This window comes from Nomascus leucogenys, chromosome 10, assembly GCF_006542625.1.
Source record: "Nomascus leucogenys isolate Asia chromosome 10, Asia_NLE_v1, whole genome shotgun sequence".
NCBI lineage: Eukaryota > Metazoa > Chordata > Mammalia > Primates > Hylobatidae > Nomascus > Nomascus leucogenys.
In genome coordinates this window covers 4594494-4617099 of record NC_044390.1, presented here as the reverse complement: position 1 = coordinate 4617099, position 22606 = coordinate 4594494, and the positions used below count along the sequence as shown (strand labels likewise).

Sequence of the window (22606 nt, the reverse complement as noted above, 5' to 3'; positions counted from 1 at the left end):
ACAAATCTTGGTCAGTGGTTGGCAAAGTTTTTCTGCTTAGGGCCAGATAGCAAATATTTTAGGCTACGTGAGCCATAGGTTCTCCGATGCAACTATTCAACTCTACTGGGAGGCAACTTGGCCACTGTAGTACAAAAGCTGCCAGGTGTAAGCAAATGGGAGTGGCTGTGTTCCGGTGACTATTTGTGGACTCTCAAATTTGAGTTCAATGTAATTTTCATGTGCATGAAATATTTTCTTCTTTTGACTTTTTTTTAAATCAAAATGCCTTGATTTTTTTTAATCAAAAGAAGAATAATAGGTAAAAATCCTGCTTAGCTCACAAACAATACAAAAGCAGGCAATGGGCCAGGTCATCATTTGCCAACCCCTGATTTAGATCATGAATGTAAAGCGTCTGACCCAGTGCCTGGACTGTAACAATAAGCGTTCAACACTTGTTGTTTTTTTTGTTTTTGTTTTTTTTGTTTTCTTTTTTTGAGATGGAGTCTCGCTCTGTCGCCCAGGCTGGAGTGCAGTGGCGCAATCTCAGCTCACTGCAAGCTCCGCCTCCCGGGTTCACGCCATTCTCCTGCCTCAGCCTCCCGAGTAGCTGGGACTACAGGCTCCCGCCACCTCGCCCGGCTAATTTTTTGTATTTTTAGTAGAGACGGGGTTTCATCGTGGTCTCGATCTCCTGACCTCGTGATCTGCCCGCCTCGGCCTCCCAAAGTGCTGGGATTACAAGCGTGAGCCACCGCGCCTGGCCTACACTTGTTGTTTTAAGTAAATAAATAAATGTAGGAATAATAGTAGTAGCACTAGCGGTGGTGGTGGTGGTGATAGTAGCAGTACTAGTAGTAACAACCAACTTTTTAATTTTTATTTTACTTTTTTATTTTTTATTTTTCTGAGATGGAGTTTTGCTCTTGTAGCCCAGGCTGGAGTGCAATGGCGCGATCTCAGCTCACTGCAACTTCCGCGTCCCAGGTTCAAGTGATTCTCCTGCCTCAGCCTCCCGAGTAGCTGGGATTACAGGCATGTGCCACCACACCTGGCTAATTTTTTGTATTTTTAGTAGAGACGGGGTTTCACTGTGTTAGCCAGGATGGTCTTGAACTCTCGACCTCAGGTGATCTGCCTGCCCCAGGCTCCCAAAGTGCTGGAATTGCAGGCGTGAGCCACCGCACCTTGCCCTTATTTTTATTTTTTAATTTTTCTCCCCTTCTGGCCAAATTTCAAATTTTTCCAACCCAGGCTCCTCACCATGGCATTATGCTGCCCCACCAAGATTAAAATCATAAAAAGTAAGGAGATTTAAAAGGAGAAGTTAAGGACAGAAATAGTACCAATGCCTTGGGACTTGGAATGGAATAGCCTGGTGTGACTGCCTCCTGTTCGCAATGAGGAAACCAGGGCTCAGAGAGAGAAAGACAGGGATTGCCCCAGTCCTGGTCATCGGTGGAGTTGTCCCCAGGCTGGTCATCGGTGGAGCTGTCCCCAGGTTGGTCATCGGTGGAGCTGTCCCCAGGCTGGTCATTGGTGGTGTTGCCCCAGGTCTGGTCATTGGTGGAGTTGTCCCCAGGCCTGGTCATCGGTGGAGTTGTCCCCAGGCTGGTCATTGGTGGAGTTGTCCCCAGGTCTGGTCATTGGTGGAGTTGTCCCCAGGTCTGGTCATTGGTGGAGTTGTCCCCAGGCCTGGTCATTGGTGGAGTTGTCCCCAGGCCTGGTCATTGGTGGAGTTGTCCCCAGGTCTGGTCATTGGTGGAGTTGTCCCCAGGCCTGGTCATTGGTGGAGTTGTCCCCAGGTCTGGTCATTGGTGGAGTTGTCCCCAGGCTGGTCATTGGTGGAGTTGTCCCCAGGCCTGGTCATTGGTGGAGTTGTCCCCAGGCCTGGTCATTGGTGGAGTTGTCCCCAGGTCTGGTCATTGGTGGAGTTGTCCCCAGGCCTGGTCATTGGTGGAGTTGTCCCCAGGCTGGTCATTGGTGGAGCTGCCCCAGGCTGGTCATTGGTGGAACTGCCCCAGGCTGGTCATTGGTGGAGCTGCCCCAGGCTGGTCATTGGTGGAGCTGCCCCAGGCTGGTCATTGGTGGAGCTGCCCCAGGCTGGTCATTGGTGGAGCTGCCCCAGGCTGGTCATTGGTGGAGTTGCCCCAGGCTGGTCATTGATGAATTTTGGAGGTTTCCACTGGTTTCAATTTTGGAGAAACCCGTGGAAGGGCTAGGGCAGGAGGATTATGGTCACAGCTGGGCATTAAATGTCTCAAAGGGATCTGTGCTGGGGATGGGCTAGAGGGAAAGAGACTGGAAATGTACAAACTGAGGAGGCTTGTGTAGTGACCCAGGCCGTAGCAGATAAGGTCTGTGCTGGGGCTGGAGATGTGGGGAAAAGGCAACTGGATGGCCATGTGAGAGACGGATATTGATGGAAGAATCAATAGAATCAGATGACTGACTGGATGTGGTTGGTAGGAGAAGTGGGAGGAAGCTAGACGGGCATTGGTTTTTTTCCAGGTCATAAGAGGCATGCACATGCCTGTCCCACATTAGCCCCTGATCATTAAACATGATCTGTGGATATGCGTATTCATTCAGTCTTCAGATGTCCTGTATACCAGGCCCTGTCCTTGGCACAGAAGACACAATTAAATCTCATGTGTAGCCCATGTGCACTCACTCACAGAACAGCTCCCGACTGCCTGTCAGTCAAAGCTTTTCACGCTTTTTCTTAAATCCCTTCAATAGATCCCCACTGCACTTAGAATACATCCAAATGCCTCAGTCTGGCCTCCAATGTCTTCTATGATTTGGCTACTGCTCAGATCTCTGACCTCATCTCCTCACCCACTAGCACTCTCCGCATTGCTTGTAACTTCAGCCACACTGGCCTCATTCTTCTCCTTGAAAATGCTAATCACAGCCTCACCTCAGGACTTGGTACACTCATTATTCTTCCCTGCTTGGAAGTCCTTTCCCCACCTCCAACTCCACCCGACCCTGATTCTCTGAAGCCTCAAGCTTTTTTCTCTTCAGAGTTGCTTTCTCTGACAACAGTACCTAGTATTCCCTTACCCCACTATACTATCACATGCTTTATTTTATATTTTTTCACAGCATTTATTGCTACTGTTGTGCTATTTGTTTTTTGTCTTCTTGTATCAGAACATAATCTTCAAAAGGGCTGAGACAGGCCAGGTGCGGTGGCTCACGCCTGTCATCCCAGCACTTTGGGAGGCCAAGGTGGGTGGATCACTTGAGGTCAGGAGTTCGAGACCAGCCTGGCCAACATGGTGAAACACTATCTCTACTAAAAATACAAAAATTGGCTGGGCATGGTGGTGGGCCCCTATAGTCCCAGCTACTGGGAGGCTGAGGCAGGAGAATCACTTGAACCTGGAAGGTGAAGGCTGCGGTGAGCCAAAATCATGCCATTGCACTCTAGCTTGGTTGACAGAGCAAGACTCTGTCTCAGAAAAAAGAACAGTGAGGGGGATGCTGAGACCTTTTCTTTCCTTTTTCTTTTTTTCTTTTTTTTTTGAGACAGAGTCTCACTTTATCACTCAGGCTGGAGTACAGTGGCACAATCTCCTGCCTTAGCCTCCCGTGTAGCTGGGATTACAGGCACCCGCCACCATGCCTGCCTAATTTTTGTATTTTTAGTAGAGATGGGATTTCGCCATGTTGGCCAGGCTGGTCTCGAACTCCTGACCTCAAGTGATCCACCCACCTCGGCCTCCCAAAGTTCTGGGATTACAGGCATGAGCCACTGCGGCCCAGCTGGGCTGAGACCTTTTCAAACATGTTCTTGTTTGTATCTTAGAGCCTAGAGGTGTTGTTTGTATGAAGTACAAACTGAAATATTTCCAGAATGAGTAAGGGCAGAATGGATGAGTGACAGTCCTGGGTATTCTGAGAAAAGGGAAGATGCTTTAACCTGACATAGTAGGGTGCTGTGGGGAGGGGAGAGAGACCAGGGAGGGCTTCCAAGAAAAGGTGACAGCTAAGTTGATGCCGAAAGTGTCGGGGGAAATTTTCAAGTCCAGAAAGAAAAGAGCCTGGTTTGAAGATGGAATTCACAGCATGCGATAAGGCCCCAGAAAGGAGCTAGGACAGGCCAGACACGGTGGCTCATGCCTGTAATCCCAGCACATTGGGAGGCCAAGGCAGGCAGGTCACCTGAGGTTAGGAGTTCGAGACCAGCCTAGCCAACATGGTGAAACCCCGTCTCTACTAAAAACACAAAAATTAGCCAGGCCTGGTGGCAGGCACCTGTAATCCCAGCTACTCAGGAGGCTGAGGCAGGAGAATCGCTTGAACCTGGGAGGTGGAGGTTGCGGTGAGCCGAGATTGCACCATTGCACTCCAGCCTGGGCAACAAGAGCGAAACTCCATCTCAAAAAAAAAAAAAGGAAAGAAAAAAAGAAGGCAGCTAAGACAGAGGTCGATGCCAGTGCACCTGTCCATGGTCCTGAAACCCAGTTGTTCTTAAGCCAGGATGGTTCTATTCAGCTTGGAATGTAGATGACTCTTGCCTACTGTGCTTTAAGAATTACAAAGCAGATGTAGTTGAGGGGGTGGGAGGAGAGTAAGAGAGTTGGATTGCAGAGATCTGAAAGGGGGAAGGGAGGGAGAAAAAGAGAAAGGGAAAATAAGGTTATTTTTGGAGAACCAGGGCTAATGTAAAATGGCCAGAAAGAAAAAGCAACGATAAGAATGACTTACTACAAAGAAAAAAGAAAACAAAATCTCTTCCTCAGTGGAAATATTTCTTTCTTTCCCATCAGACCCTGGTCCTGATGCTGCTTATGGAGACTGGTATTTATTTATTTATTTACGTATTGAGGCAGGGTCTTGCTCCGTTGCCCAGGCTGGTGTGCAATGGTGCAATGTCAGCTCACTGCTACCTTTACCTCTTGGGTTCAAGCAATTCTCATGCCTCAGCCTCCTGAGTAGCTGGGATTACAAGTGTGCATCACCATGCCTGGCTAAATTTTTTTTTGTATTTTTGTAGAGACGGAGTTTCACCATGTTGGCCAGGCTGGTCTTGAACTCCTGACCTCAAGTGATCTGCCCACCTCAGCCTCCCAAAGTGCTGAGATTACAGGCATGAGCCACCGCACCTGGCAGAATGTTTGTGATTTAGAGCTGTAACGTGAAACTTGGGCCTTAAGTCTGGGGTTGGAGTGAACTATGAGGCAGGTGTTGTCAGCAGGAACCAGATCACAGACAGCCTGGAACGACAGGCTGCCTTGTTTCTCCTGTGGACAACGAGGAGCCAAGGAAGAGTTCTGAGCCTGGAGGGATAGAGTCTGCTTTGGGTTTCAGAAAGGGAGATGAGGATTTTGGAACAATGGTACAAACATACAGAATAAGGCCTGAAGGCCGGGTGCGGTAGCTCACGCCTGTAATCCCAGCACTTTGGGAGGCCGAGGTTGGCGGATCACAAAGTCAGGAGTTCGAGACCAGCCTGGCCAACATGGTGAAACCCCATCTCTACTAAAAATACAAAAATTAGCTGGGCACAGTGGCGCACATCTGTAATCTCAGCTATTCAGGAGGCTGAGGCAGGAGAATCACTTGAACCCGGGAGGTGGAGGTTTAAGTGAGCCGAGATGGCGCCATTACACCACTCCAACCTGGGTGACACAGTGAGACTCCATCTCAAAAAAAACAAGAGAGAGAATAAGGCCTGAGCTGGGGCAAGGGACTTGGGGAAGCAAAAAGGGAGTTAGATTTATGAGGAATTCAGGAAGTAAAACAGACATAATTTGATTGTCCTTCAGTGACCATCCCTGATGGGTGAGAGAGAGAGAGGAAAAGAGTGAAGCTGATTCCCCTGCATCTGAGTTAGGCACTGCAGTGAGTGTGATTTCTGGGCTTCCTTTAATCTTCCTTTCCTATAAACCTGTTCATATTTCAAGACCGATCTCAGGTGTGTTTTCACCGTGTAATGCTTCATGATCACTTTCTTTTTTTTGTTATTTTTTTATTTTTTGAGATGGAGTCTCACTCTGTCACCCAGGCTGGAGTGCAGTAGCATAATATCAGCTCAACACAACCTCCACCTCCCAGGTTCAAGCGATTCTCCAGTCTTAGCTTCCCGAGTAGCTGGAATTACAGGTGCCCGCCACCACACCAGGCTAATTTTTGTATTTTTAGTAGAGACAGGGTTTCACCGTGTTGGCCAGGCTGGTCTCAAGTGATCCGCCCTCCTTGGCCTCCCAAAGTGCTGGGATTCCAGGCCTGAACCACCACGCCCAGCCTATAATCACTCCCTTACTGTGTCTCAACATTATGGAATACTAGAAGTTGAAAGTGTTATGGAAGTTCAGAGCAAGGAAAAGTTAATTCTCGGAAGGGATAGAGGAATGGTGGGATTTAGAGTGAATGGGCTTTTCTAGACGTTCCAGCTGCATAGCAAGCGTATTCATCCATTCAAACAGTATTGACTAGTTGCTGGAGAATAATAAAGAACAAGGTGGACTTGTTTCTAGCATCATGGAGTTCCTAGCATCCAAATGGGGACGGAGGAGATGTCTAATAAAAAAGTAACAAATAGATAATATAATGTTAGATGGTGCTACATGCTACAAAAAAAAAAGCAGGTTAGGAGAAGGAGAGTGATGGGGAGGGGTCATTATATTATCCCACCCACCCGAATAATCCAAGGTTTTAAAATAAATGTTTTTCTCTCTATCTCTCTATCTTTCCCTCCTACTTCACTTTTTTTTTTTTTTTTTTGAGATGGAGTCTCACTCTGTTGCCCAGGCTGGAGTGCAATGGCACCATCTCTGCTCACTGCAACCTCTGCCTCCTGGGTTCAAGCGATTCTTCTGCCTCAGCCTCCTGAGTAGCTAGGACTACAGGCGGGCACCACTACGCTGGGCTAATTTTTCTTTTTCTTTTGAGATGGAGTCTCACTCTGTTGCCCAGGCTGGAGTGCAGTGGCTCGATCTCAACTCATTGCAACCTCCACCTCCCAGGTACACAAGATTCTCCTGCCTCAGCCTCCCAAGTAGCTGGTATTACAGGTGCCTGCCACCATGCCCCGCTAATTTTTTGTATTTTTAGTAGAGATGGAGTTTCACTGTGTTAGCTAGGATGGTCTCGAACTCCTGACCTCATGATCTACCCACCTAGGCCTCCCAAAGTGCTGGGATTACAGGCCTGAGCCACCACATCGGACCAATTTTTGTATTTTTAGTAGAGATGAGGTTTCACCATGTTGGCCAGGCTGGTCTTGAACTCCTGACCTCAGGTGATCTGCCCTCCTCAGCCTCCCAAAGTGTTGGGATTACAGGTGTGAGCCACTGTGCCCAGCCCACCTCACTTTTTAAACACGCCACACACAGATTTTTTTGGCTTTAGCGTTTGAAAGTAAATTGCAGACATGTTGATAGTTCATCTCTAAAATTAAGTGTTAGTATGCATCCTTTAAGGCTAAGGGTCGGGTGCTGTGGCCTCACTTCGGGAGGCCGAGGTGGGCAGATTACTTGAGCTCAGGAGTTCAAAACTAGCCTGGGCAACATGGTAAAATCCTGTCTCTCCAAAAAATACCAAAAGTCAGCTGAGCATGGGGCATGCACCTGCAGTCCCAGCTACTCAGGAGGGTGAGCTGGGAGGATGGCTTGAGCCCAGGAGGCAGAGGTTGCCATAAGCCGAGATCATGCCACTACACTCCAGCCTGGGCAACAGAGCCAGATCTTGTCTCTAAATAAATAAATAAATAGAAGAATAATACATTCTTCTCCATAACTACAACAACATTATCAGACCTGGACATTTTATAATTCCATAATATAATTTTATACATTTTTAAACTGTCCTGGCTATTTCAAGAATGTCTTTTATAACTCTTTCGCCAGAACCAGGATTCAATCTAGGTCCATGCATGACATTTAGTTAATAAGTCTCTTTTCTGGCTGGGCGCAGTGGCTCATGCCTATAATCCCAGCACTTTGGGAGGCCGAGATGGGCGGATCATTTGAGGTCAGGTGTTTGAGACCAGCCTGACCAACATGGTGAAACCCTGTCTCTATTAAAATACAAAAAGTTAGCCGGGTGTGGTGGCACATGCCTGTAGTCCCAGCTGCTCAGGAAGCTGAGGCAGGAGAATCGCTTGAACTCGGGAGGCGGAGGTTGCAGTGAGCTAAGATCGCACCACTGCATCCAGCCTAGGTGACAGAGTAAGACTCTGTCTAAAAAAAAAGAAAGAAAGAAAGAAAGAAAGAAAGAAAGAAAAGCCTAATTCCACTACTATTTGTTTTTACAACACTGACTTTTTAAAAATTTTTTATTTTTTTTTGAGACAGAGTCTGGCTCTGTCGCCCAGGCTGGAGTGCAGTGGCGCGATCTCGGCTCACTGCAAGCTGCGCCTCCCAGGTTCATGCCATTCTCCTGCCTCAGACTCCCAAGTAGCTGGGACTACAGGCGTCCGCCACCACGCCCAGTTAATTTTTTGTATTTTTAGTAGAGACAGGGTTTCCCCATGTTAGCCAGGATGGTCTTGATCTCCTGACCTCGTGATCCGCACACCTTGGTCTCCCAAAATGCTGGAATTACAGGCGTGAGCCACCGCGCCTGGCTAACACTGAGTTTTTAAATATATCTCATTATTAAAATATAAAAAGAAGCCAAGCACAGTGGCTCGAGCCTGTAGTATTAGCTACTCTGGAGGCTGAGGTGGAAGAATCACTTTGAACCCAGGAGATGGAGGCTGCAGTGAGCTATGATGGTGCCACTGCACTCCAGCCTGGGTAACAGAGTAAGACCCTGTCTAAAAAAAAAAAAAAAAAAAAGAATTATAAAATAAAATATAGAAAGAATAGTATAATGAAATTCATGGATCCTGTACTCAGTTTCAACAATTACCAACATATGGCAAATCTGTTTTTAGTCATATTGCTATGTCCTCTTCTGCATTTCACTACATTATTTTAAAGCCAGACTCAGACATCATTTGATTCACAGATATTTCAGTATATCTCTGAGTTATAAGTAGTCTTTTATTTACTATAACCACCATGCTATGATCAAGCCCAAGCAAATAAGAATAATTACTTAATGTTATCTCATATCTAGTTAATGCTCACTCTTCCCCCATTGGCCTCATAAATGCCTTTTTATAGTTCATTTGTTGCAAATCCAGATCCAAGTTCCACATGTACATTGAGCTGATAGATCTCTGAAGCCACTTTCAACCTAAAACGGTCCCTCTCCTATTTTTTTCTCACCATCTATTTTTTTTGAGAAATTTTGATTTTTGTTGTGTGGAATTCCCACATTGCAGAGTTTTCCAATGGAATCTTCTGTTGTGGTTTAATATGTTCATCTATTTCAGTGTTTTCTTTTCTCTCTCCCCCTTTTTTTTTGTTTTGTTTTTTTTGAGACGGAGTTCTGCTCTTGTCGCCCAGGCACTGCAAACTCCGCCTCCCAGGTTAAAGCAATTCTCTGGCCTCAGCCTCCCGAGTAGCTGGAATTACAGGCACCTGCCATCACGCCCGGCTAATTTTGTATTTTTAGTAGAGACAGGGTTTCGCCATGTTGGCCAGGCTGGTCTCAAACTCCTGACCTCAGGTGATCCGCCCGTGTTGGCCTCCCAAAGTGCTGGGATTACAGCACTTTGTGCGTGAGCCACTGAGCCCGGCCTTTTCTTTTCTTTTCTTTTCTTTTTTTTTGAGACAGAGTCTCACTCTGTCGCCCAGCCTGGAGTGCAGTGGCGCAATCTCAGCTCACTGCAACCTCCACCTCCCAGGTTCAAGTGGTTCTCCAGCCTCAGCCTCCTGAGTAGCTGGGATTACAGGTGCCCACCAGCATGCTTGGCTAATTTTTTTTTTTTTTTTTTTTTGAGATGGACTCTCGCTCTGTCGCCAGGCTGGAGTGCAGTGCTGCAGTCTCAGCTCACTGCAACCTCTGCCTCCCAGGTTCATGCAATTCTGTCTCAGCCACCTGAGTCGCTGGGACTATAAGCGCCCAATACCACACCTGGCTAATTTTTGTATTTTTAGTACAGAGGGGGTTTCACCATGTTTTGGACAGGCTGGTCTCAAACTCCTGACCTCAGGTGATCCACCCGCCTCAGCCTCCCAGAATGCTGAGATTTCAGGTGTGAGCCACCACACTCAGCCTATTCCTGTGTTTTCTTGTAAGCCAAGATCTAAAAGAAGCTTAGATGGATGCAGGCTTGATTTTTTTTTTTTTGTTTTTGGCAAGAACACTTTATAGATAGGTGGTGCTATTCACATCCTGCTGTGTCTATTATATCAGGAGACACGGAATGTCTGATTGTTTCTCTTTTTGAGATATTAGACTTGATCACTGGTTCCAGTGTCATTAGCTTGGTCCATGTCATCGTTTTTCTGAAGACTGAGGGACACAGTATCCTGGTGAATGTCCTGCATCTTGGATTTATTATTTAATTTATTTTTGTTTATTTATTTATTTATTTTTGATACAGAGTCTCGCTCTGTCACCCAGGCTGGAGTGCAATGGCATGATCTCACCTCATTGCAACCTCCGCCTCCCGGGTTCAAGCAATTCTTGTGCCTCAGCCTCCCGAGTAGCTGGGATTACAGGCGTGCACCACCACGCCCAGCTAATTTTGTATTTTTAGTAGAGACGGGGTTTCTCCATATTAGTCAGGCTGGTCTCGAACTCCCAACCTCAGGTGATCCACCCACCTCAGCCTCCCAAAATGCTGGGATGACAGGCGTGAGCCACTGCTCCCAGCCACATCTTGAATTTATTGTTTTCTTCATGGTAACATTTCATTTGTTCCTCTTTCCTTGTATTTTCTGTAACCTGGAAGTTCTGTCTAGACTAGAGGCTTGATAACATTCACGTTAAACATCATTGGCAAGAAAAGTCAGAGGTGCCGCAGCGTACTTTGTATCACATTACTCCAGGGAGCAAATAATGTCAGGTTGTCCCACTGTGAGTGGTACTAGCTCGAACCCTTGGTAACGGTGGTGTCCATCAGAGTTCCCCGTGGAAAAGGTAGGTTTTTCTTTTTACGATGAAAAAGCAAGGCCAGGCACAGTGACTCATGCCTGTAATCCTAGCACTTTGGGATTCCGAGGCGAGAGGATTGCTTGAGCCTAAGAGTTTGAGACCAGCCTGGTCAACATATTGAGACCCTGTCTCTCCAAAAAAAAAAATTAGCCAGGTGTGGTGGTGCATGCCTGTTGTCCTAGCTACTCCAGAGGCTGAGACAGGAGGATCGCTTGAGCCCAGGAGTTTGAGGCTGCAGTGAGCCATGATCATGCCATTGCACTCCAGCCTGGGCCATAGAGCAAGACCCCATCTCAACAGATAAATAAGTAAATGAAATACTAGTGTGCAGGTAATACTTCAGCACTTTGAAAAAAAAATCTCTGGTTTGGGATACTTGTATTTTAAATTTTTTATTTTGGAAAAAATTTAACACTACAGAACGCTTGTAAAAATAATACAATGAACTCTCATATCCTTTACCTAGCCCAGTTTTTCAACATTTTACCACATTTGCCTTTCTCTCTATCTCCACATATATAGAGATCTATATACACATATATGTATACACATATTACATATACACATATACCTATGTATACACATGTTATATATACATATATGTGCACAAAATATATATATATATACACACATTGGTGCAACCATTTGAATATAAGTTGCAAACACTTCACTAGTTCAGCAAGTATTTCCTAAGAAAAAGGGCATTCTCTTACCTAACCACAGTACAATAATCAAATTCAGGAAGTTTAAGGTCTGTAAAATACTATAGCTAATATCTAGTCCTATATTTAAATTTCACCAATGTCCCAATACTGTCTTTTTTTTTTTTTTTTTTTTGAGACAGTCTCGCTTTGTCACCCAGGCTGGAGTGCTGTGGCTCAATCTTGGTTCATTGCTACCTTTGCCTTCTGGGTTCCAGGATTCTCATGCCTCAGCCTCCCAAATAGCTGGAACTACAGGCTCATGCCACCACGCCTGGCTAATTTTTATGTTTTTAGTAGAGACAAGGTTTCACCACGTGGGTCGGGCTGGTCTCAAACTCCTGAGCTCAAGTGATCCACTCACCTCAGACTCCCAAAGTGCTGGGATTATAGGCGTGAGCCACCACCCCCACCCTCCAATACTGTCTTTTTTTTTTTTTTTTTTTTGAGTTGGAGTTTTGCTCTTGTCACCCAGGCTGGAGTGCAATGGCACGATCTCGGCTCACTGCAACCTCCACCTCCTGGGTTCAGGCGATTCTCCTGCCTCAGCCTCCCGAGTAGCTGGGATTACAGTCACCCACCACCACGCCCAGCTAATTTTTGTATTTTTAGTAGAGACGGGATATCATCATGGTCAGGCTGGTCTCGAACTCCTGACCTTAGGTAATCCACCCGCCTTGGCCTCCCAAAGTGCTGGGATTACAGGTGTGAGCCACCGTCCCTGGCCTTTTTGTTTTGTTTTGTTTTGTTTTTGAGACCAAGTCTTACTCTGTCACCCAGGCTGGAGTGCAGTGGCGCAATCTTGGCTCATTGCAACCTCCACCTCCTGGGTTCAAGCGATTCTCCTGCCTCAGCCTCCCAAGTAGCTGGGACTACAGGCGCTCGCCACCGTGCCCGGCTAATTTTTGTATTTTTAATAGAGACGGGGTTTCACCCTGATGGCCAGGCTGATCTCAAACTCCTGACCTCAAGTGATCCACCTGCCTTGGCCTCCCAAAGTGCTGGGATTACAGGCGTGAGCCACCACGCCTGGCCCAGTGCTATCTTTTTACTGTTACTTTTTCCTGATTCAGGATCCAATCATGCTTTGCATTTCCCTATTGTGTCTCTTTAGTCTCCTTTCTTTTTTTTTTTTTTTAGACGTGGAGGATGCCATGTGAACCTTTCATTTTTTATGGAGCTCTGCTGCCTTTTTTTTTCTTTTTCAATCTTTCATGTTGACGTTTTTGAAGAGTGCAGCCAGTTGGGCTGTAGAGTGTCCCACTGTCCTCATGAGTGGATTCAGGTTACGCATTCTCAGCAGGAACACGACATAAAGGAGGTAGTGGCTTGCTCAGCTCTCTTCTCCGGAGGCCCGTGGTGTGGGTCTGCCCTGTTGCGGGTGATGTTAACTTCGATCGCTTGGTTAAGGCGGTACCTGCCAGGTTCTTTCACCATAAAGGAAGCTTTTTATCTCTGTAATAATTAATAGATCTTCTGTGGGGAGATTCTGTCATCCAGCAATTGAGCATCCCCTCGTGACTCTTGCCTGAATCCAACATTGCTACTAGGATTGCAGAGTGGTGTTTTCTTGTAAGTCTATTATTCCACCTACATGGATAAATTGGTGTGCTACTGAAAAGAACTTTCTCTTTTTTCTTATTTTACATATGTATCAGTGTGGACTCATGTATTTTATTCTATTTTGTTTTTAATTTAGTTTTTTGTTTTTTGTTTTTTTGAGACGGAGTCTCACTCTGTCGCCCAGGCTGGAGAGCAGTGGTGCGATCTCGGCTCACTGCAACCTCTGCCTCCTGGGTTCAAGCAATTCTTATGCCTCAGCTTCCCAAGTAGCTGGGATTACAGGCACCCACCACCACGCCTGGCTAACTTTTGTATTTTTAGTAGAGACCAGGTTTCACCATGTTGGCCCGGCTGGTCTCAAACTCCTGACCTGAAGTGATCCACCCACCTTGGCCTCCCAAAGTGCAAAGATTATAGGCATGAGTCACCGTGCCCAGCCTAACTTAATTTAGTTTTTTGAGACAGTCTCCCTCTGTCACCCAGGCTGGAGTGCAGTGGTGAAGTCATAGCTCACTGCAGCCTTGAACTCCTAGGCTCGAGGGATCCTCCCTCCTGAGCCTCCCAAGTAGCTAAGACAACAGAAACTAATTATTTATTTTTAGTAGAGATGGGGTCTCACTATGTTGTCCAGGCTGGCCTCGAGCTGCTGACCTCAAGTGGTCTGCCCACCTCAGCCTCCCAAAGTGCTGAGATTCCAGGCGTGAGCCACAGCGCCCAGCCTCCATTATTTTTCAATGGCAAATCATGCTGCAATAAATCAGCCTGTGCATGTGTAGTTTCCCATAATGGGAGAGATATCCTCAGGATAAATTCCTGGAAGCGGGATTGCTGGGTTAAAGGATAGATCCGTGTGTGATTTTGTTAGATGCTACTAAATACCCTTTCACGTGGCAGCACCGTTTTGCATTCCCACCAGCAATGTAGAAGAACCTCCATCCTCTCAGCCTCCCCAAAAGAGTGTGCTGTGAAGCTTTTAAACTTCTGACTACCTGGTTGATGAAAAGTGGTAGCTCATCATATTTTTCACTTACATTTCTCAAATTTTGAGTGAGGGAAATATACTCTTTTCAACAGGGAGATCATAAAAGTCCCCTTCCAAGCTCCCTCCCTCCCTCCCTCCCTCCCTCCCTTCCTTCCTTCCTTCCTTCCTTCCTTGACGGAGTTTTGCTCTTGTTGCCCAGGCTGGAGTGCAGTGGCACGATCTTGACTCACTGCAACCTCTGCTTCCTGGGTTCAAGCAATCCTCCTGCCTCAGCCTCTCGAGTAGCTGGGATTACAAGTGTGTGCCATCACACCCCGCTAATTTTTGTATTTTTAGTAGAGACGAGGTTTCACCATGGTGGCCAGGCTTGTCTGAAACCCCTGGCCTCAAGCGATCCTTTCACCTGGGCCTCCCAAAGTGCTGGGATTACAGGTGTAAGCCACGGCGCCTGGCCCATAGAAGGTCTTTCTAAAGAGGCAACAAGTGAGGAGAGATCTAAATGACAGAGACAGACATGGGGAAATCTGGGGGAAGAGCATTCCAGGTAGAAGGAACGGCAAGACCAAAGGCCCTGAGGCAGAAGTGAGCTTGAGGAGTTCAAGGAAGAGCAAGAAAGTTAGGTGTTCTAGGCTGAGTGTGGTGGCTCAACGCTTGTAATCCCAGCACTTTTGGGAGGCCAAGGTGGAAGAACTGCTTGAGCTCAGGAGTTCGAGACCAGCCTGGGCAACATGGGGAGACCCTGTCTCTACAAAAAAATACAAAAGTTAGCCAGGCATGGTGGCGCATGCCTGTTGTCCCAGCTACTCATGAGGTTGAGGTGTGAGGATCGCTTGAGCCAGGGAGGTGGAGGCTGCAGTGAGCTATGATTGCACCAATGCACTCCTGCCTGGACAACAGAGCAAGACCCTGTCCCAAAAAGAAAAAAAGTAAAGAAAGTTAGGTGGGCTAAGAGGAAGAAACAAGGAGAAACTGATCAGAGATGGTGTGGGCAGGTCCTGGACCGTTTGTATACTGCAGTCTAAGAGGTCAGTGAAGTTTTCTATAAAGCGCCAAACAATAAATATCTTCAGCTTTATTGGCCACCCAGTCTCTCTTGTAACTGCTCAGCCTTGTGGTTGTAGCACAAAACCAGTCATAGGCAATGTGTAAACAAATGGGTGTGGCTGCGTTCCACTGTCATTTGTAGAAACCAAAATTTGAAATTAATATACTTTAAAAAGTTGAGATGTAAAACCAGGCACAGTGGCTCACGCCTGTAATCCCAGCACTCTGGGAGATGAGGTGGGCAGATCACTTGATTTTTATTTTTTATTTTTATTTATTTATTTATTTTCAGACGGAGTCTCGCTGTCGCCCAGGCTGGAGTGCAGTGGCGCGATCTCGGCTCACTGCAAGCTCCACCTCCCAGGTTCACGCCATTCTCCTGCCTCAGCCTCTCCGAGTAGCTGGGACTACAGGCGCCCACCACCACGCCCGGCTAATTTTTTTTTTTTTTGTATTTTTAATAGACACGGGGTTTCACTATGGTCTCCATCTCCTGACCTCGTGATCCGCCCACCTTGGCCTCCCAAAGTGCTGGGATTACAAGCGTGAGCCACCGCGCCCGGCCATGGGCAGATCACTTGAGATCAGGAGTTCGAGACCAGCCTGGGCAACATGGCAAAACCCTGTCTCTGCAAAAAATACAAAAAATTAGCCAGGTGTGGTGGTGTGCACCTGTAGTCCCAGCTACTAGGGAGGCTGAGGTGGGAGGATCACTTGAGCCTGGGAAGTGAAGGCTGCAGTGAGCCATGATTGTCCCAGTGCTCTCCAGCCTGGGCAACAGAGCAAGACCCTGTCTTCAAAACAAAACAAAACAAAAAAGGCCGGGTGTGGTGGCTCACACCCGTAATCCCAGCACTTTGGGAGGCCAAGGTGGGCAGATCAATTAAGGTCAGGAGTTTGAGACCAGCCTGGTCAACATTGTGAAGCCCTGTCTCTACTAAAAATACAAAAATTAGCCAGGCATGGTGGCAGCTGCCTATAATCCCAGCTACTCAGAAGGCTGAGGCAGGAGAATCGCTTGAGTCCAGGAGGCGGAGGTTGCAGTGAGCCGAGATTGCACCACTGCACTCCAGCCTAGGTGACAGAGCAAGACTCTGTCTCAAAAAATTCCAAAAAACAAAAAACAAAATTGAGATGTAATTCACATACTATAAATTTCATATAATTCAGTGATTTTTAGTACATCCACAAGGTTGTACAACCATCTCCATTAGCTAATTTCACAGCATTTTCATTATTCTCAAAAGAAACCTCACATACCTTAGCAGCCAGACACAATTTCCCCCTCCATCCTATTCCCTGGCAACCACTAATCTTTCTGTCTCTGTGGATTTGCCTATTCTGGACATTGCATATAAATGGAATCACACAATATGTGATATTTTGCATCTGGCTTCTTTTAGCTTGCTTTCTAGGTTCATCCCTATGGTAGCATGAATCAGTATATCGTTCCCTTTTTTGGCTGAATAGTATTCCTGTATATGGATATACCACATTTTGTTTATCCATTCATCCGCTGATGGGCATTTGGGCTGTTTCCGCTTTTTGGCTATAACGCATAACGCTGTTACAAACATCCGTGTACGAGTTTTTGTATGAACATATGTTTCCACTTGTCTTGGGTACATACCTAGGAGTGGAATTGCTGGGTCGTATGATAATTCTATCTTTAACTTTTTGAGGCGCTGCCAAATGAAATTCATATACTTTTTATGTGGCACAAAATACCAGTCTTGTTTTGATTTTTAACATCATTTACTTATGTGAAAGCCATTCTTAGCTGGTGGGCCATACAAAATGAGGGGGTGAGTTGGGTTTCGTCCATGGACCATGGTTTGCCGACCAGCGGTGTAGACAGTGGAAGGAATCTGGGCTTATTCTGTGTGTGGCACACAGAACGTAGGATTCTAGGGGAAGAGGTTGATAGGGATTAGTTAGATACATTTAAGGCAGGGAACTTTATAGCCTCCTTAAGCCACTCTCGGCATGGTTACTGTTCAGAGGAAATTTCACCTGGAGAAAATGATAATCACCTCTTAGAAATTCTCAGATCGGACCTCTCCTCTGCACACTGTCCATATGCTTTATTTCCTCAATTGTAAATGGTGTTAAAAATGTACCTCCTTCAAAGAGGTGTTGTGAAGTTTGAATGAATGTATATATATACACAACACCGAGAACAGTGCCTGGCACAGACCAAGACCTATATAAGTCGTTGCTATTATTATTGCTATTGTTGCAATTATTATCCACACAGCCTCAGCTCAGGCCTCATCCTCTTCCCCCTGGAATATGTCTCCCTCCAGTCTGTTCCCAGCATCAACCAGCCCCCAAACGTTCTTCTAACACTGGGATCTGGCCCTGTCCTTCCTCTGCTACAAACTTTACGTAGCTCCCTAGTACCCTTGGTGTCAGTGCTCAGCTCCTGGGCCCGGCATTCAAGGCTCACCATGGCTATACCGTCCCCTTTCTCTAACCTCATTTCTTGTGGCTACAGCTCATGTTACAGCTACATGGGTGGACCAGCTCTATTTTCCCTCCTTCCCAGACCTTTGCCCGTGCTGTGCACTCTGCCAGTGTGCCCTTATTCTTCTCTGGGCCTCATCCTTTAAGGCCGGGCGAGGTGGCTCACACCTGTAATCTTAGCATTTGGGGAGGCCGAGGAGGGCGGATCACCTGAGGTCAGGAGTTCGAGACCAGCCTGGCCAACATGGTGAAACCCCATCTCTACTAAAAATACAAAAAAAATTAGTCAGGCGTGGTGGTGGGCGCCTATAATCCCAGCTACTTGGGGGGCTGAGGCAGGAGAATCACTTGAACCCGGGAGGTTGAAGGCTGCGGTGAGCCGAGATCAGGCCACTGCACTCCAGCTCAGGCCACAGAGTGAGACTCCATTTCAAAAAAAAGAAAAAAGAAAAGAAGACTTGAACTAAGGAATCTTTCCTTCATTTCTCTTGCCCCTGCCACAGGCGGGTTTGGCGCCCCTTCCAGAGTCCCAGAGAGCGTGCTACTTCCTTGTAGCACCTATCACCTTATGTGTGACTTGATCAGTGTGTTCCTATTTTCCTTCTCCAATTGCATTGTGGGCTCCTGGATGGCAGATTTAGGGGGGTAAATGGGGAGGTGGTTGTTGATTCATCTCTGGGCTCCCTGCACCCAACCAAGGCCCAGCACACAAGGGGCTTTCCGGGAAGTTAGTCCAGGACAGAATGGGGAGGAGGGGAAGGCAGTGAGGTGGGGCTGGGGCTGGGAAAAGGGGCCCACTTCTAATGGACGAGGGCACCCCCTCTGCTCCCCTAGGCCTCTCCTTGGTGGTGGGCTTGGTTCTTTACATCTCCAGCATCAACGACGAGGTCATGAACAGGCCCAGCAGCTCTGAGCAGTATTTTCATTATCGCTACGGGTGGTCTTTTGCCTTCGCCGCTTCCTCCTTCCTACTCAAAGAGGTGACGTCCGTGGGACCTAGACTCTAGAGTTCTGAATGGAGAGAGGTCTTGGGGGCCTGGTTCCTGAGTCCAGGAGGAAGGAGAGGCTGGAGATGCAGACTCTGGCGTCAGAGGGAGGTGGTAGCTGAGGGTCTAACCCCTGGGTCCTGGAGGAAGAGGGGTCTGACAGCTCCAACTTTTGGGATCCTGGGGGAGGGAGGGTCTGGAGACTGGGACTCCTGGGTCTTGAGGGAGGGGCCAACCTGAGGGCTTGGACTCCTGAGGTCCTGGGGAAAGAGAGGGCTGGAGCCCTGATCCTGGGTCCTGGGATAGGAAGGGGCTTGGGGTGGGGACTCTGAGTCCTGGAGTGAGAGGAGATGAGTGGGGGTCCGGGGATGCGCATGGGGGCGCCCCTGGGACTCTGACCTTGCCTTGCCGCAGGGGGCCGGCGTGATGTCCGTGTACCTGTTCACCAAGCGCTACGCGGAGGAGGAGATGTACCGTCCACACCCGGCCTTCTACCGCCCGCGTCTCAGCGACTGCTCCGACTACTCGGGCCAGTTCCTGCAGCCCGAGGCGTGGCGCCGCGGCCGGAGCCCCTCCGACATCTCCAGCGACGTGTCCATCCAAATGACGCAGAACTACCCTCCAGCCATCAAGTACCCGGACCACCTGCACATCTCCACCTCGCCCTGCTGAGGCCCGCCCCTCGGAGCTCCCCCTGCGTCCTCCTCCTCCTCGTCTTCGGGGGTCTCCCTGTAATGCAGCGCCCCCTTCCATCCTTGGGACTCCTCGCTCCCACCCGGAGAAGGCTGCGCCAGCTTTAGGCCCCGCCCTCTTCCCAATGGCTCCGCCCACAAACTCCCTTATTTCAATGGCCGCGCCCCCTTTTCCCGACCTCTCCTTTTCATTGGTTCCTCTCACTCCCAAATGATTCCTCCCCTTCGTTGGCCCGCCCCTTTCCTCTGGCCCCTCCTCCCCAAGAAAATTAGCTCCTCCCTCGTTCTCCACCTGCTCTGAGCTGGGAGCAGCCCGCGGCGGTGCAGGCGCCCAGCTCTCCGGAGCTCCCCAACCTCCGACCTCACCGCAGGGGCGCTGGGCTGGAGAGCAGGTTCGGGCAGCTGCCGGGAATGCCGACCATCCTCTTCTCCCTTCTGCTCTGGGCTTCCTTTTTCCCTGCCTAATCTCACTTCCTGACCTGCTGGGTCCTCCGGTGCAGTGGGAGGGCCGGCCTGCTCCATCCGCAGCCCCGGGGTGGCGTAGGGAAGGGGGCTGGAAGCCACGGATACGGTTAACCTGGCCCTTCCCTCCCCATCTCCCCGACTTCCCTGGAAGGTCCCATTCTTTCTCACCGGCTGGGCTCTTCTCTGCTTCCTGAAGGTTACCTGCCTTTTAGGGGGCTCTTGTCTAAAGGATCTTCTTGCTTTCTCAGCTATCCTTGGCTTCTTTTTCGTCTTCCTCCTCCTTTAACTCTTTCTCTCCTTTCCTCCCTTCACCTGCTCGTCCCAAGCCCTTGGGTGCATCCCGCCCTAGGCGCACACCAGACGGCCAGAATGGGGAACCTAGGGTGGAGGGAATTCCCCCACGCCATCTCCACACCTGTGCCCGCCTCACCCCCCTCGAGGCCCCGTCGAGGGAGGGAGGGGCAGTAGCGGGGGTCGACACCCCCCCAAACCTCTAAGTCTTCCAATTTCTGGCTCTCCTCCTCATTGACGTCCCTCTTCACCCCTCAGAACCCCGACTCTGGCCTCTTTCAAGGGCCCGTCTGCCCCGTTGGACAGATTTTGGGGGGAGAGGAGGTCACCAGGAACTCGCCCACCCCCCCCTTATTAGGGAAAGAGGGGCGAGGTAGCACAGTGCTGTACACGGAACCAGAATGGCCCCCGGGGTGGGGGGAGGGGGGCAGGGGAGGGACGGGGGCTTTTAGTTTGCATCTTAGGTGGGAGGGGGGAGGGGGGACCCGCCGCAGTTAACCTGACTTTACGCAGCGATTTTTAACGAGGCTGGGGGGAGGGGGGCACTGGGGTGGGGACAGGGTGGGGTGGGGGGCCTGGCTCTGTTATTTACCGTGTATCATATGTAAATATCGACAGAAACTTCAATAAACTTTATTTCAAACACGTCTCCGCCTGCCCGGAGGGAAGGGATTGGATACAGGGAGCTTACTCTAGGTCTCTGCTTGTAGGGTTGCAGGCCTAAAGTACTGCAGAATAACGTTAGATGGGTCGTTGTTAAAGGACTTAATCATCATAATTATCAACGGCAGCGCTTTATACTTCAGTCCGTGTAAGGCATGCAGGACCGTAAGCGATACTGGTCAGGATCAATAAACACTTTCTCCTGGTATTATTATGACCACGTAGAGTACTGTTACTATGACTCGCCTTCCTTCGACATTCATTGCTTCTTTTAACTTTCCCCCCAAGCCTGCACGGTCAATTTAGTGGCCTCATTTTGCAGATAGGTCCAGAGAGGTGAAGTGACGTATCCAAGATCACACAGGTGCAAATTGGCAGAGCCATTTGCTAAAGCCAAGTTTAGGCCTGGTGCAGTGACTCACGCTTGTAATCCCAGCCCTTTGGGAGGTCAAGCCGGGCAGATCACTTGAGGTCAGCAGTTCGAGACCAGCCTGGCCAACATGGCGAAACCCGGTCTCTACTAAACACAAGAAAATTAGCTGGGCACGGTGGCTCACGCCTGTAATCCCAGCTACTTGGGAAGCTGAAGCAGAGAATCGCTTGAACTTGGGAGGTGGAGGCTGCAGTGAGCCGAGTGCACTGCATGCCAGCCTGGGCGACAGAGTGAGACTCCATCTCAAAATAATAATAAAACCAAGTTTATCTGATTCTGAAGCTCAGGCTTCCTCCCCCTTGCACTAGGCAGTGGTGGGTTTTCCCAATGCTTGGCTCAGTCCCTCTGTTGTGAAATGACTGCTACCATTTACTGCACACCTACCCTGAGCCAGACGCCTTCCTTCCTTACATGATCTCATTAGACATTCACAGCAACCCTGTATGTAGGAATTATCACCCCGTTTTTGCAGGTGAAGGAGGCAGGCTCGGAAAGTGGGTGCCACAATCTGCAGTCTCACCCACTATACTGAGAGACTGAGAACAGCCTAAATGTTTGATAAGCTTATTCTCGCAGCGTATTGTAAAGGAAACACCGTGCCAGATCTTCCCTTCTTTGCCTTGTCTAGATTTGGCTTCTTAAGGATCCATCAGAATAACTTTTGCTATTACAGTCACAACTGTTAACAACCAAGATACATTTATCAGGTCATCATTAGGGTATGAGACACTGCACTAAGCACTTAAAAAAAAAAAAAATAGAGACAGGGTCTCCCTGTGTTGCCCAGGTTGGTCTTGAACTCCTGGGCTCAAGGGATCCTCCTGCCTCGGCCTCCGAAAGTGCTAGAATTACAGGCATGAGCCACCCTACCCAGCCTGCACTAAGTACTTTTGATTTATTAGCTCATTGAATCCTTCCAACCATCCTGTGAATAAGGCATCCCAATTAGCCCCACTTTATAGACGAAGAAACGGAGGCTCAGGGAGATGAGGCCACCCAGCTAGTAGGATGCGGAGGAGAATTCATGCCCAGCCCGTCGGACCTCAGAGCCCACACTCTTAGCTGCTATAATTTACTACTATGGATTTGGTGCAAACTCATTCTGTGACCTTGAGCAAATCTTTTAATCTCTGGGGCTTCAGTTTCTTTTTCTGTAAAAAAATAAAAAAATACTGAGGGCAGTGGTTGGTTTAGAAGGATTCCAAATCCCTCCGGAATAGGGAGGTTGGTGGGGGTAAGTTAGCAGGAAAGAGTTCTGAATCAGCAGGACTGGACTCCCGGAGGGAAATATTCTGAGTCATTTTCAATAATTTCACAAATTTCTGGAGGTC

The 22606-nt window shown here is 48.4% G+C and overlaps 1 protein-coding gene across 2 annotated transcripts in view; it reads left to right on the top strand.

The window, feature by feature from the left end:
• The window catches only part of CACNG7 (calcium voltage-gated channel auxiliary subunit gamma 7), a 30343-nt gene extending 9293 nt beyond the window's left edge, over nt 1–21050 (top strand). The window contains exons 5-6 of one of the 2 annotated variants that reach the window (XM_030819737.1): nt 18580–18725; nt 19146–21050. In XM_030819737.1, coding sequence (XP_030675597.1) covers nt 18580–18725; nt 19146–19403 — 404 coding nt within the window. In that variant the 3' untranslated portion in view covers nt 19404–21050. The remainder of the gene's footprint in view (nt 1–18579; nt 18726–19145) is intronic. The other variant, XM_030819738.1, reaches the window with a different exon arrangement.
• The last annotated feature ends 1556 nt before the right edge of the window (nt 21051–22606 follow it).